We start from the raw sequence: 12,646 nt of genomic DNA, 5'->3' as shown, positions 1-12,646 counted from the left end.
GTGATCAGGTTCTCCTAGGGAAAAAAAGAAAAATAAACTTACACCAAAGGTGAATACACATGTCCGCTTATTACGGGCATGCATTAAAGGTTATAAGTTTATGAGTTACACACCAATCACCATTTATCTCAGTTTAATTTAGAGAACGAACCCATTATTCACCTTCACTTGTTTTATTTACTTCATATCAAAGAGTATAAATTTTTAAAATTACACAAAAATTATTAACCTATGTAATTGAGTTATAAAATAAAACTAAAAAAAGCACAAACTCTTGAAAATGATGAATATTGATCATATATAGTCAACTTAATAAAGAAAAAACTATGTACCTCACACAAAAGTATTCTAATATCTTATCATAACTTATGTATGTGTCATCACAGTATAGATTTGTAAGTAATCCTTGTTTAGAGTGGGTAATATACAAAACTAGGATAATTTTGGTAAATAAGTTTCAAATATTGTATAGGAAGGAAAAAATCCCTTTAAATTTCATCTTATTCCTTATTGGAAATCAAACTTAAAAATACAAAAAATAAAAAAAGACTCCATATTATTAGGTTTAACTATCATACGAACAATTTAATTGGATGGGTATTGTTTAAACCCAACTACATGTGTTTCAAAAAACAATAATTATCATAAAAATTAAGGTAGAAAATTAATATTTATTTTTATTATTTTAACCAACATGAAGGTATCATAATGTAATATAATTCTCAAAATGTATAAAATCTATTAACATTTCATGCAGATTTTAATGTGCATTTCGATAAATCATTACAATAGTATTTGCAATATTTATTTCTAATTTGCATATACATTTTTAATTTTTTGAATTATAAAAGTGAATTATAGTTAACTAATTTAAAGCTATTTATTGATAATATTTAGTGACATTGTACTTAGATTCAACTGACTGGGTATTATCTCTCTTAATTCATGAAGTTAGTTGCTGAAATGTGGTTTTTTTTATTATTTGAATGGATTTATCATGAGAATATTACTATTAATACTGATATTTATTACGAGTTTCATAGTTATATCAATAATTAAAGTTAATGATGAGTCAAAATACACACGAAGTATAAAAGACAACAAAAACCTAAAAGAGGAATTCTTTTTTAAAATTTCAAAACTAATTCTTCCAAAACTAAAATCAAATAAAATGCATTAACTAATGGCGTTCTTTTGATTTAAAGTTTTAAATAATAAACATACCCTTTGTCCCTCAAGTGTGTTCCACGTGCTTCAAGAAAATATAACTCATATTATCTTAATATGAAAAGTATGTTAATTTAAATAAGGTAAATTTTTTATTAATTTTAAAATCCTAAATATTTATAGTTGTTATATATTTTAAATAAGAAAAGATTTCTAGTAAAAAATAGTTGATTTTAAAGTACTAAATATTAAAAAATTAATTAAATGACTATTCCTAAATATTAGGAAAATAATTAAATTATTATTCCTAAATATTAGAAAATTAATTTGAATGACTATTTTATTCGGTGTGAACCCTATTTTTAAAGAGTAAAAAAAGCGAATGACATTTCGCTAAGGGTCTTCATGTTTTTAACATAGTATAGATGAGTCACCAATTTGTTTAATTATTTAAGAGTTTACACTTTAAACTGAAAATATAAGAAAAAATTTACACTATGAAATCATTCAAAATATTTATCAGAAACGACCTATTGAACAATAGTCATCGCTTCACCATAATGTTCCTCATTTTTTTGCATTTTAGGGTCATAAAACAAGAATTCAGCATGATTCCTAAATTTAGAGATGGTACGAGATAAGAGATAATTAGTTACGCAATTAAATTTGAGATGAGTTTATCCCTGTTTAGTTGGGATAAAATGGTGATATAACTAAACTCGAGATTAGTATTTTTTATCCCTATGAAAATGTGAGATAGCTTATCTCTGAATAATTAATTATGGGATAACTTATTTCTTGATAGTAACGAATCACAAAGTTGACATTACATCTGTCTTTTCAATGGGCCAGTTGGACTATACAAAGGGATATGAAGATAACTTTATATTTTAATGGGCCACTTGTATTACTTCAAGGGACGTGCCCTTCTCTCTTTAATTAAAAATCTTCAAATAATAATTGAAGTGCTCTTTCAATATTTTACTTTCTTGTACGTTGTGGATACAATGTTAACTGTGGTTGAAATTAAATAGCATTCATCTTAAATTCTAGTCAGTGCTTTCAAGTTCATATAAGGTTTCTGCTGCTGCTGTTTTTGTTCATAAGCAAATAATATTAAAGATAGTACTCCCACCGTCTAAATTTATGGGGCAATGTTTAGCTGGTCATTTAAGTTCAATTCAGAAAAGAAAATTGACACTTAGGGTCTAAAAAAGCAAAAGATATATAAATCATTTCATTAAGAAAAAAGTAAGATGTTTGGAGCTAATTTATTTGTAAATATAAAAATGTAAGTATATGCTAAAAGGAAAAGTGTGTCCAGGAAAAGAAAAAACAAATAGCAGTACATATATTTGGACAAAGATGATAATAAATATACGTTTGGTCAGTTAATATTGTACGGATCCGTGGCGCAATGGTAGCGGTCTGACTCCAGATCAGAAGGTTGCATGTTCGATTCACGTCGGGTTCAAAACTCCCGATCAATCCGGTGCCCCTTTTACTATTTGATTTTGGGGCCATTTTTTTTAAAAAAAAATTGTACCATACCAAAATTTTGATTATTCTATTATGTACAACCAAAATAAGATTTCGGGGACATTTTTTTTAAAAATTTGTACCATACCAAACTAACCAAAATAAGACTTTTCGAAACCATTCTAGTCATGTTGGTATCAGTTAATTTTCGGTATTTTATAGGACTTAGCAAAAATGTCTAGATATTTTTACTGTTTAAAGGATAATGAATTAAGAACATGAAAGATGACCAGAGTATAGATCCATCAACTCTTCAAAGCAGCGTAAAAAAAACTAAGCAAAGACAAAGAAATTATAAATCATACGAGTGAAAAGATATTAACCAAGTTTGGACTTAAGAATAAAGTTTATAGAAGATTAGATATTCAAAAAGATAAATCTACATCATAGGGAAGAAAACATATTCAATGCATTATAGTTTGCTACTCATAATCGCTAGAATGTGTCTTGCTAATGAATATGCTGGAAATAATTTAGTTTTAGTAGGAGTAGCATAATAGGTTTGAGAATTAGGATTTTGAGTTTAATTACTTGTTGGCTTGTAACCGTGTTCATAATTCTAAGGCCAAAGGAAAAATTTAATGCATTATTATTTTTAAACTTAATATATAAATATATATTCCACATGTAAATTTATTCGGTACGGTTCGAATATTTTTTTCATGAAATAAAAAACATACCCTAATTATCGATATGGTTATAGATTTATATAAAATTTCACGATTTTATTAAAAGAAACCTGAAAATCGGATCGATACGATTCGGTCGATTTAGTCGAATTTTAAATATCCATTGATACCCCTAATCAGTGATATATAATATTTAAAAGATCTAGGATTTTTTTTAATGAGTATTTCTTTTATATATATATACACACATACTTTTGGCTAGTAAATATAAATAGTTTCAGTCGCGGACTAAAAGTAATCTTTGCCTAATTATAAACACTAGTCGGATCTACACATCCAAATATCTTATCAATGAAAGTACTAAATTAGCGGTGACAAAGAAATCCATGAAGATAGGCTGATAAATTCACGGTAGATTGTAAATAGTAAACCCTTCATATTTAGAATAGTAGTTTCCTTTAACCCCTCTCTCTCTCTATATATATTGGACGGCGTGCAATTTTGACCAAGCGAGTTCAAAATACAAAAAAATAAATATACAAAAGCGTCAGCACAATAAATTATTAAAATTATGCAGAGAACAGAGGGGAAAATGCTGTATATAGGGGAAAAACACCATGTATAGCTGACTGGGACATCCGAGAAAACTTGAACCCACTTTGCCAATGGGCTGGACAATGCCTTTGCGAACCGGGTTCATATGAATCCTCTTGACCCCACGTGGATCCGTCCCGGTATATACAATAAAAGAATTTGTAGCTCTATTTACCAAAATTAGTAGTATTAAATTATAACCACAAATATGTAACAGAATTAGTATGTCTATCCATAGAAAAATACATATATCTGATATTACACAAAATGACGATGACTCACGATATATAAAACAAGCAGTGAAGCTGAATAATCGGAAATAGATGCCCACCTTTGACATTAGCCTTTTTTTCTTTTTGGTTTTCCTTTGAAAAATTGATCCTTTAAATTATTGAGGGAAACAAGTTATGTTTCTTCATCTTTTACAATTCTCTATTCTTTGGTAACATTGCTCCCTTTCTTTCCCCCCACCCCCACCCTCTCTATCTCCATCTATATATATATATACCCATGTAGTTTTAAGCAAACCTCCCTTTGGGATCTTTCAAATATAATTTGAAGAACCCATAAGTTTCACTTTGTGTAAACATATGTAGGTATCACCTGCAATTATATTCAAATAAGGTAAAAATAATTCCTCGAAAAAAGAAAAACCTTTAGTGCAACGGTAAAGATGTCCGGAAAATTGCAGTGAAGTTGAATTTTTCAAGGAATAAAAGGGCAAGATGAGGTTTATTATAGGCATTTTTTTCTTAATTTTGTTCATGGCAACTCAAGTGAACAGCTTTGTGGGGATAACATGGGGCAGAATGCAGTCACAACAATTGGTTCCATCAATGGTTGTTGACTTACTTTTACAAAATCAAATTCCAGCATTGAGATTAAGAACTTCAGGCTATGATATCAGTGAAATTTTTTCTGGAACTAATATTAGCCTCACTATTACTTTGGTAAATAATTTCATGTGGCAGGCAAATAGGAAAGACCTTGCATATACTTGGGTAAATGACCGAGTCAAGAATCCAGTAAACAAAGGTGTAAATATAGTGTACGTATTCGATCCTTTTTTTTTTTTTTTTTAAGAACTATTATTATTGAAATCTCACATGTTGCAATTTGTTCCTATTATATTGTCGTTGCTACTATTTGTTACTTTATTTTCACTGTTTCTTGAGCTGAGGGTCTTTCGAAAATAGCCTCTCTACCTTCATAAGGGAGGCCAAGATAAGATATGCATACACACTACCCTCCCCAGACCCCACCTGTGGGATTACACTAAATTTTTTTGGTTGTGCCATTTGTTCCTATTATATTGTCGTTGCTACTGTTTGTTACTTTATTTTCACTATTCCTTGAGCTGAGGGTCTATCAAAAATAGCCTCTCTACCTTCACAAGGGAGGCCGGGGTAAGGTCTGCATACACACTACCCTCCACAGACCCCATGTGTGGGATTACATTGGATTTTTTTGGTGTTGTGCCATTTGTTCCTATTATATTGCCGCGCTACTGTTTGTTGCTTTATTTTCATTGTTCCTTGAGCTAGAGGCGGAGTTAGGATTTGAACCTTATGGGTTCGAGATTATAATTCTTTTAAGTTACTGGAATATTCATTGGATTTCTTAATACAAATATAGGGTTTGAACAAAAGTTACTGGGTTCGCCCGAACCCGCGACTAACACCATGGCTCCGCCTTTGCCTTGAGTCGAGGGTCTATCGAAAATAGCCTATCTACCTTCACAAGAAAGGGGTAAGGTCTGCGTATACACTATCTTCTCCAGATCCCCACATGTGGGATTCCACTTTTTTTTTAAAAAAAAATTATTGCAATCTCCTTACTTAGACTTTGTGATTTTATTTCCTTAATATATGTTCTTATATTTCTTCAGAGATGTAACCGTTGGGACTGAACCATATTCGAATACGTTCATGAAAGAAGCAAGGACCGATCAAGTTGTAAACGTAATAAAATTTATACGAGAAGCTCTTGACGATATGGGATTAGGGTATGTCAAAACTACAACTTCCCATGGCATGGATGTTTTAAAGCTTACAAAAGTTCCATCAGAAGCCGATTTTCGCGATGACATAAAAGAACAAATGCTTGAATCGTTAGAGTTCTTCAATCAAACTGGAGCACCCTTTGATTTGGTCATGTTTCCAATCCATTACGTTAACGAAGTATTGAATTATACTATGGAATTCGCGTTCTTTAATAATAAGAGCGAGTTCAAGATTCAAGATGGTAAGTTTACGTACACAAATGTTGTGGAGCTAATGATTGATTCCGTTGCATGGGCAATAAGAAAAGCAGGATACCCTAATATGAAAATTATGATAGGTCAAATTGGTTGGCCAACGGACGGATATCCACACGCCAATGTTGAAAATGCAGAGAGATTTTATAAGGGTTTCTTGAAATTTATAGCTTCAAATAAAGGAACACCTCTTAAGCCAGGTCCTATAGATGTATTTCTCCATAGTTTATCAGATGAGAATCTGTTTCGTACGATATATGGTGCATTTCAAAGACACTGGGGAATTTACGAAGCAGATGGGAATCCAAAATACAAGATTGATTTTTCATTACAAGATCGTGATATTTATCCAACTCAGGCTAAGGGGATTGTGAAAATGCCAAATAGGTGGTGTGTGTTTAATAGAAATAGAGAAAACATGGATTTGGTAAATAAGAACTATAATTTTGCATGCAATATAGCAGATTGTACGTCTCTGGAAAAAGGAGCCTCATGTGATGGACTAAGTGATGATTCTAAAATTTCTTATGCTTTTAATGTATTCTTCCAAAAGCAGAAGCAGAAGGTAGAATTGTGTGATTTTGATGGTTTAGGCGAAATTACAGCAGAAAATCCATCAACGGGTAACTGCGAGTTTCCTATAGAGATATTGACATTCCAAGATCAAGCAGTTAAAGATGGTATGATTTTAAGAATTTGATAAATACGAAATACTTTGTGCACCGGATGTCCTACCATTATTTTAGCGGCGAAACCGTGAAAGATCTAACATGATGGAATTGGTTGTGACAGAATTTAAATAGAAATGGAATCAAAGTCTTCCTCTACCACAAATAGCAAAGGCATTGTATTTCATGTAACGAGTGTGAAGAACATGGTTGTTGATCAAAATATATTCCAATTAATTTAAAGGATATTACTTTCTATATTGCTTTTTGCGTTCACTTTAGTGCCTTTTTAAATCTAGTCCAGTAACTCATATTGCAACCGTCACACCTCTTTTTTTTGCCCCAAAAGATATGTATTATGGATTACTATGGGTTAAAAATTTTTCTAACTAAAATCACAAATTTGAATAGAGATTATTTTATTTACTGAGTCGTCACTTGGAATTGATTTTTTTGGTGTTCCAAGTCACATTTTATTTGAATCACTAGTCAAAGAAAGGTTTGACTCTATTATTATTGGTCTGCGAAAACAAAGTTCGGGTAAGAAATTCTGTTGACCGGAGAGAAGGTGTAAAGCATTCCCCGAGTCCCGTGGTTCTAGCACGATCGCTTTATTGACTACAACTTGGCTTGAATTAGTTTTAGATAAGCTATGATTTATTGGTTTTCGTGTTTTATCTATCCGCTTTTATATTAAAATATAGAATTATCTTTGAAATGAATTACTTGTGTGAATCCGTTTTGTTTATTTTGCCAAAATCATGTCACGTGTACGTGCACGCAATTAATAGCATTTTTATTATATTTAAGGTTGTTTCTCCTAAAGTTGCGCGAACGCATACCTTGATTTTAGTTTTGGAAATCGTAATTATGTCACGAGAACGTATACATAATCACGATGATTCAATTAATTAAGAGTACGTCTAAAACACTCTAGCGCATTCATGATTTATTTCTTTCCTATGTTTGAGATTATTATGAAGGTCATGGATTATGGAATTACTTGTGGAAGAAGTGTATGATTTTAGATATTTGAATAAATAAACCATCATATACCAATACCCCACCCCCCAATAATTGAAGACCAAACTCATTAGGGTCTAAATCTTCCCAACTTTAAAGCAAGTTTGAATACCATATTTTCAAAAACATGATTAAGCATATGGCATTTAAGGACTAATTTACATTATTATTTATAAAGTTTAAAGGCAAATAAATAAAATCACATGAAATAAGATAAAAAGAACAGAGTTAAGAATAAACTTTTAATGCAAAATTTCCAATTAAATGAGTCTCCAAGAACATGTATAACAACTCAGACGAACGTCGAACACGCATAAGCGACGAATAACATCAAACCTAGTGAACTGAGCTCCAACAGAATTCTCGACCTCGACTATTGACTCCACTTTTTGGCGTGTAAAAAGGGATATTATGAAGTATTTTTGTTGGGTTTTGGGTGATGACTTGCTGGATTTTTCGAAAGAAAGACGAATAAAGAATGACACGATTAGAAATTCCCTTAGCGTAGAAGAAGAAAAATAATTTCTCTCAATTCCCTCCTATATTTTTTCTTCTTCTCTCCCTCTTTTCTCCTCACATTTCTCTTCTATTTATAGAAACAATTTCGGAAATTTTCATATTTGTTTTAATTATTTTATTATTTTATTAATTTTTAATTAAAAAGAATTCCCACTTCCCATTTTTCTTCTTTTTTAAAAAAAAATAATTCCCCACTTTACTTTACTTTTATTTTTTAATTTCTCACTTCTTTTACTTTACTTTTTTTTTCATTTATTTTACTTTTCTTTTTTTAATTTCCACTTATTTTACTTGTCTTTTTTTAAATTTCCACTTTCTTTTACTTTTTTTAAAAAAAAATTCAGCTACCTTTACTTTTATTTTTTAATTTCATCTTTATTTTATTTTATATTTTTTTAAATTTTTACATTATTTTACTTTTATTGTTTTAAATTTTCTACTTTCTTTTAGTTTTTAACAAAAAAATAATTTCCACCTAATTTTACTTTTAATTTTTTATTCCATACTTTTAATTTTTCTATTATTTTATTCCCATACGAAAATTAAAAAAATATTTCATTTTTTAGGTTTTTTTAATTTATTGTATTTTAAAATAAAGATAAAAAATAAAAATAATACTAATAGTAATAATCTGACCTTTTAAAATATTTTTAATTCTTACCCTATATAAAAAATATAACAAAGCTAAAAAATATATATATTAAATTTCTAAAAATATTTACATAGTATAAGGTGGTAAAAATTTAAATATAATAAAAAATTAGGTGCTCACAGCAACCCAACTTCTTGAAGGAAGCATGTGCTTAATCTTAGGCCACTTTTTTGGAAAGGAAAAGAGGGAGGGAAAAGAGAGTGCATTTTCAAATTATGAAATAAATACTAAAAATAACAATAATGGTTGTCAAAATAAATAAAATATATAAGAAAGTGCTCTTATTTTTTTCAAAAAAAAAAAATTCTCTTATTGTTATATTTCTTTATGATTACTCTTGCAAAATTAGACTTTTTGATTCCGAGTATGCATTTCGATCAAATTTATTTTTGTCTGTCTATAAAATATTTCGGTAAACTATTGAAACTAGAAGATAATATTATGTATACGCCACATACATATAAGGACTTGTCTAGTAATGTAACGACCCAATCGGTTGTTTTGACTTTTAGAACTCCATTTCCTTAAATAAAACTTTCCGTATGTGCTTTAATGATTTATGACTTGTGGGGATGGTTGGTTCGGGATTTGGAAGTGTTTGGATTGAAATCGGAATACTTGGTTCCTTAAGTTGATTTTAAAAGGCCAAGTTTGACTTTGGTCAACATTTTGAGCAAACGGATTCAGATCAGTATTTTGACAGTTTTGGTAGATCCGTATCGTGATTTGAGACTTGGGCGTATGCCCGGAATCAAATTCCGAGGTCCCTACCCCGAGTTATAGAATTTTGATGAAACAATTAAAAATATTTAAGTTCAATTAGTGATCGGATGTCGAATTATGTGCAAACGACCCCGCAATAGAATTTTAATGATTTCAACAGCTCTATATGGTGATTTTGGATTTAGGAGCGTGATCAAAATTTTATTTGAAAGTCCGTAGTGAAATTTGGCTTGAAATGGCTAAAACAAGAATTTAAGTTTGGAAGTTTGACCGGGGAGTAGACTTTTTGATACCGGAGTCGGAATACAGTTTCGAAATTTTTTATAGGTCTGTTATGTCATTTATGACTTGTGTGCAAAATTTGAGGTCAATCGGAGTTGATTTGATAGGTTTCGACATCGAATGTAGAAGTTGAAAATTTTAAGTTTCATTAAGCTTGAATTGGAGTATAATTCGTGGTTTTAGCGTCGTTTTATATGATTTGAGGTTTCAAATAAGTTCGTATGATGTTGTAGGACTTGTTGGTATATTTAGTTGAGGTCCCGAGGGTCTCGGATGGATTCCGGGTGGTTAAAGGATCGAATTTGGAATTTGAAGAAGAGTTAGCTGATATTTGGTGTGATCGCGGGTGCGAAAAATCCATCGCGGGTGCGAAGCCGCGGGCGCAAAAAATCCATCGCGGGTGCGAAGCCGCAGGTGCGAAAAATTCATCGCGGATGCCGCAAGTGCGAAAAATTTTGCCGCGGGCGCGATGATCGCTGGGCAGTGAGTGTTTAAAACGGGAATTTGAGCATTTTTGCTCATTTCCTTATTCTAGGACGATCTTGGGAGCTTCTTGAGAGGAGCATTCACCTAGAAACTTGGAGGTAAGTTAATTCACACCTATTGCAAGTTAAATACATGATTTATATGTGGATTTAGACATGAAAATTTGTAGAAATTTGGAGTTTTGAAGAAAACCCTAGAAATTGGTATTTTTGATTTTTCACCACGAAAATGGTTATGGAATTGGATGAAAATTATATATTTGAGTTTTTGAGATTATGGGTAACAATTTTCATAAATTTTAGGAATTTTACCATTTTGGATAAGGTAATTTATTTAATAGATAAATTTCGAATCATTTAGCATATATTAATTATTTTGTATAATATTTGGATAGTTTTGAATTTTTCGGTGTCGAATCGAGAATTCAACGCGACGTGGTAATCGAAAAGTAGGCTTTGAGACGAGGTAAGTCTCTTGTCTAATCTTGTGAGTGGAAAATTACCCCATAGAGATTAAATTGAATAATTATTGCTAATTGCGGGGCTACGTACGCACGAGGTGACGAGAGTCCGTGCGTAGCTACTATTAATGCTAAAGTCCGGGTAGTTTAGGACTCAAAGCATGAATTACTTGTGTAAATTATATTCTTTATTAATTAAATTATTTGATGTGTATATTGTGAATTGTTATGAAAGGTAGTAAAAGATAAAATTTTCATATGCTTAATTTTTGTTTTGATTAAATAAATTGTTAAAAGAAATTATTCATCTTCTCGAATTTCTCTTATAATAAACATACTCTCATTCCCGGAGGTACATAAGAAAAGTGTCCTCCTTTCTTGTGGAACGGGCCGAACGCCTTGGCAAGATAGATGCATCTATGGATCGTGCCGCACGTCCCTCGGCAATGTACACGACACTCTGGATTGGGCCGTACGTCCTCGGCAGAAACCGTGCTTAATAATAATAATCACACTGTACCTTAATAACTTATTTCAGCTTTCGAAACTAATTGATAAATTGAAGAATCCTTGGAATTTAATGAATTATTATGCGTGCTTGTTAAGGAATTAATTGTTATTCCTATAAATGAGATTAATTGATAAATTGAAAATTATTTGAATTGAAGGAATTTAATTAATATATTGAGAATTGTTGCATTTGAAGGAATTTAATTACTTTTTCTGGTTAAGTAAATTATTGTTAACTCTGTGAATCGCGTTGATATAAATATTTCTATTTTCATGATTATTTAATATTATTGACTCATAGTGAGTGTCAAAGTCGGTCATCTCGTCTCTACCTCTTCGAGATTAGGCTTGATACTTACTAGGTACACGTTGTTTTTGTACTCATGCTGCACTTGCTGCACATTTTATTGTGCAGGTACATATTTGTCTAGCGGCCTTGTGGGTGCAGAGGTGTGGTTAATAATTGTGGGGACATAGGTGAGCTGCATTCTGTATTACGATCCGCAGCCAACAGAGTCTCCTTTAGAAATATTATATTTTTCTGTCTAATTTGTATTCTCGACAGATGCTGTATTTTATTTTTAATTCCCTAGTAAATGCTCATGCACTTGTGATACCGAGATTTGGGATGATTATGGGTTGCACTGTATTGGAAATTTTTAAAGATATTATTACGTATTTTGTAAACTTCATCTTCTGCTATTTAATTGATGGGAACAACTATGATTTCAAAAATATTAAAATGAGAATTTATTTAGTATTTATTGTTGGCTTATCTGACAGCGGTGTCCGACGCCATTACGGCCTTTATGGATTTTGATCGTGACAAGTAATTTTAGTCCCTTTAAAGTATTGTGTCCGTGACAAGTGGATTGGAAGAATAATAACAAAGAAAATCTTTATTTGCTAAAATATACTATGCAACTTCCTGATACGGATAGGAATGTTGAATATAACACAATCCCAAATGAAAACAACAAGAACAAGGACAATAAAAATGAAACAAAGAGAATTCAAACGAGAGTAAACTAATTAAGGCCCTAATTGTGGTAAATAATTGACAAAAATTAACTATGACATTAAATCACCATAATTACCTAACCGGTAGAATAAAATTTATAGAAATTAAAACAAGGA

General features: G+C 31.0%; 1 protein-coding gene across 1 annotated transcript; it reads left to right on the top strand.

Moving 5' to 3' along the window:
- The first annotated feature begins 4,693 nt into the window (after nt 1–4,693).
- On the top strand, nt 4,694–6,886 carry LOC107809573 (glucan endo-1,3-beta-glucosidase 8-like). Its single transcript, XM_075245492.1, has 2 exons — nt 4,694–4,977; nt 5,818–6,886. The coding sequence occupies exons 1-2, from the start codon at nt 4,694–4,696 to the stop codon at nt 6,884–6,886; spliced, it is 1,353 nt and encodes a 450-aa protein (XP_075101593.1).
- Nucleotides 6,887–12,646: the final 5,760 nt, after the last annotated feature.

Source organism: Nicotiana tabacum, chromosome 23 (assembly GCF_000715075.1).
Source record: "Nicotiana tabacum cultivar K326 chromosome 23, ASM71507v2, whole genome shotgun sequence".
Taxonomy (NCBI): Eukaryota; Viridiplantae; Streptophyta; class Magnoliopsida; order Solanales; family Solanaceae; genus Nicotiana; species Nicotiana tabacum.
This window is presented reverse-complemented; position numbering and strand designations above follow the sequence as displayed.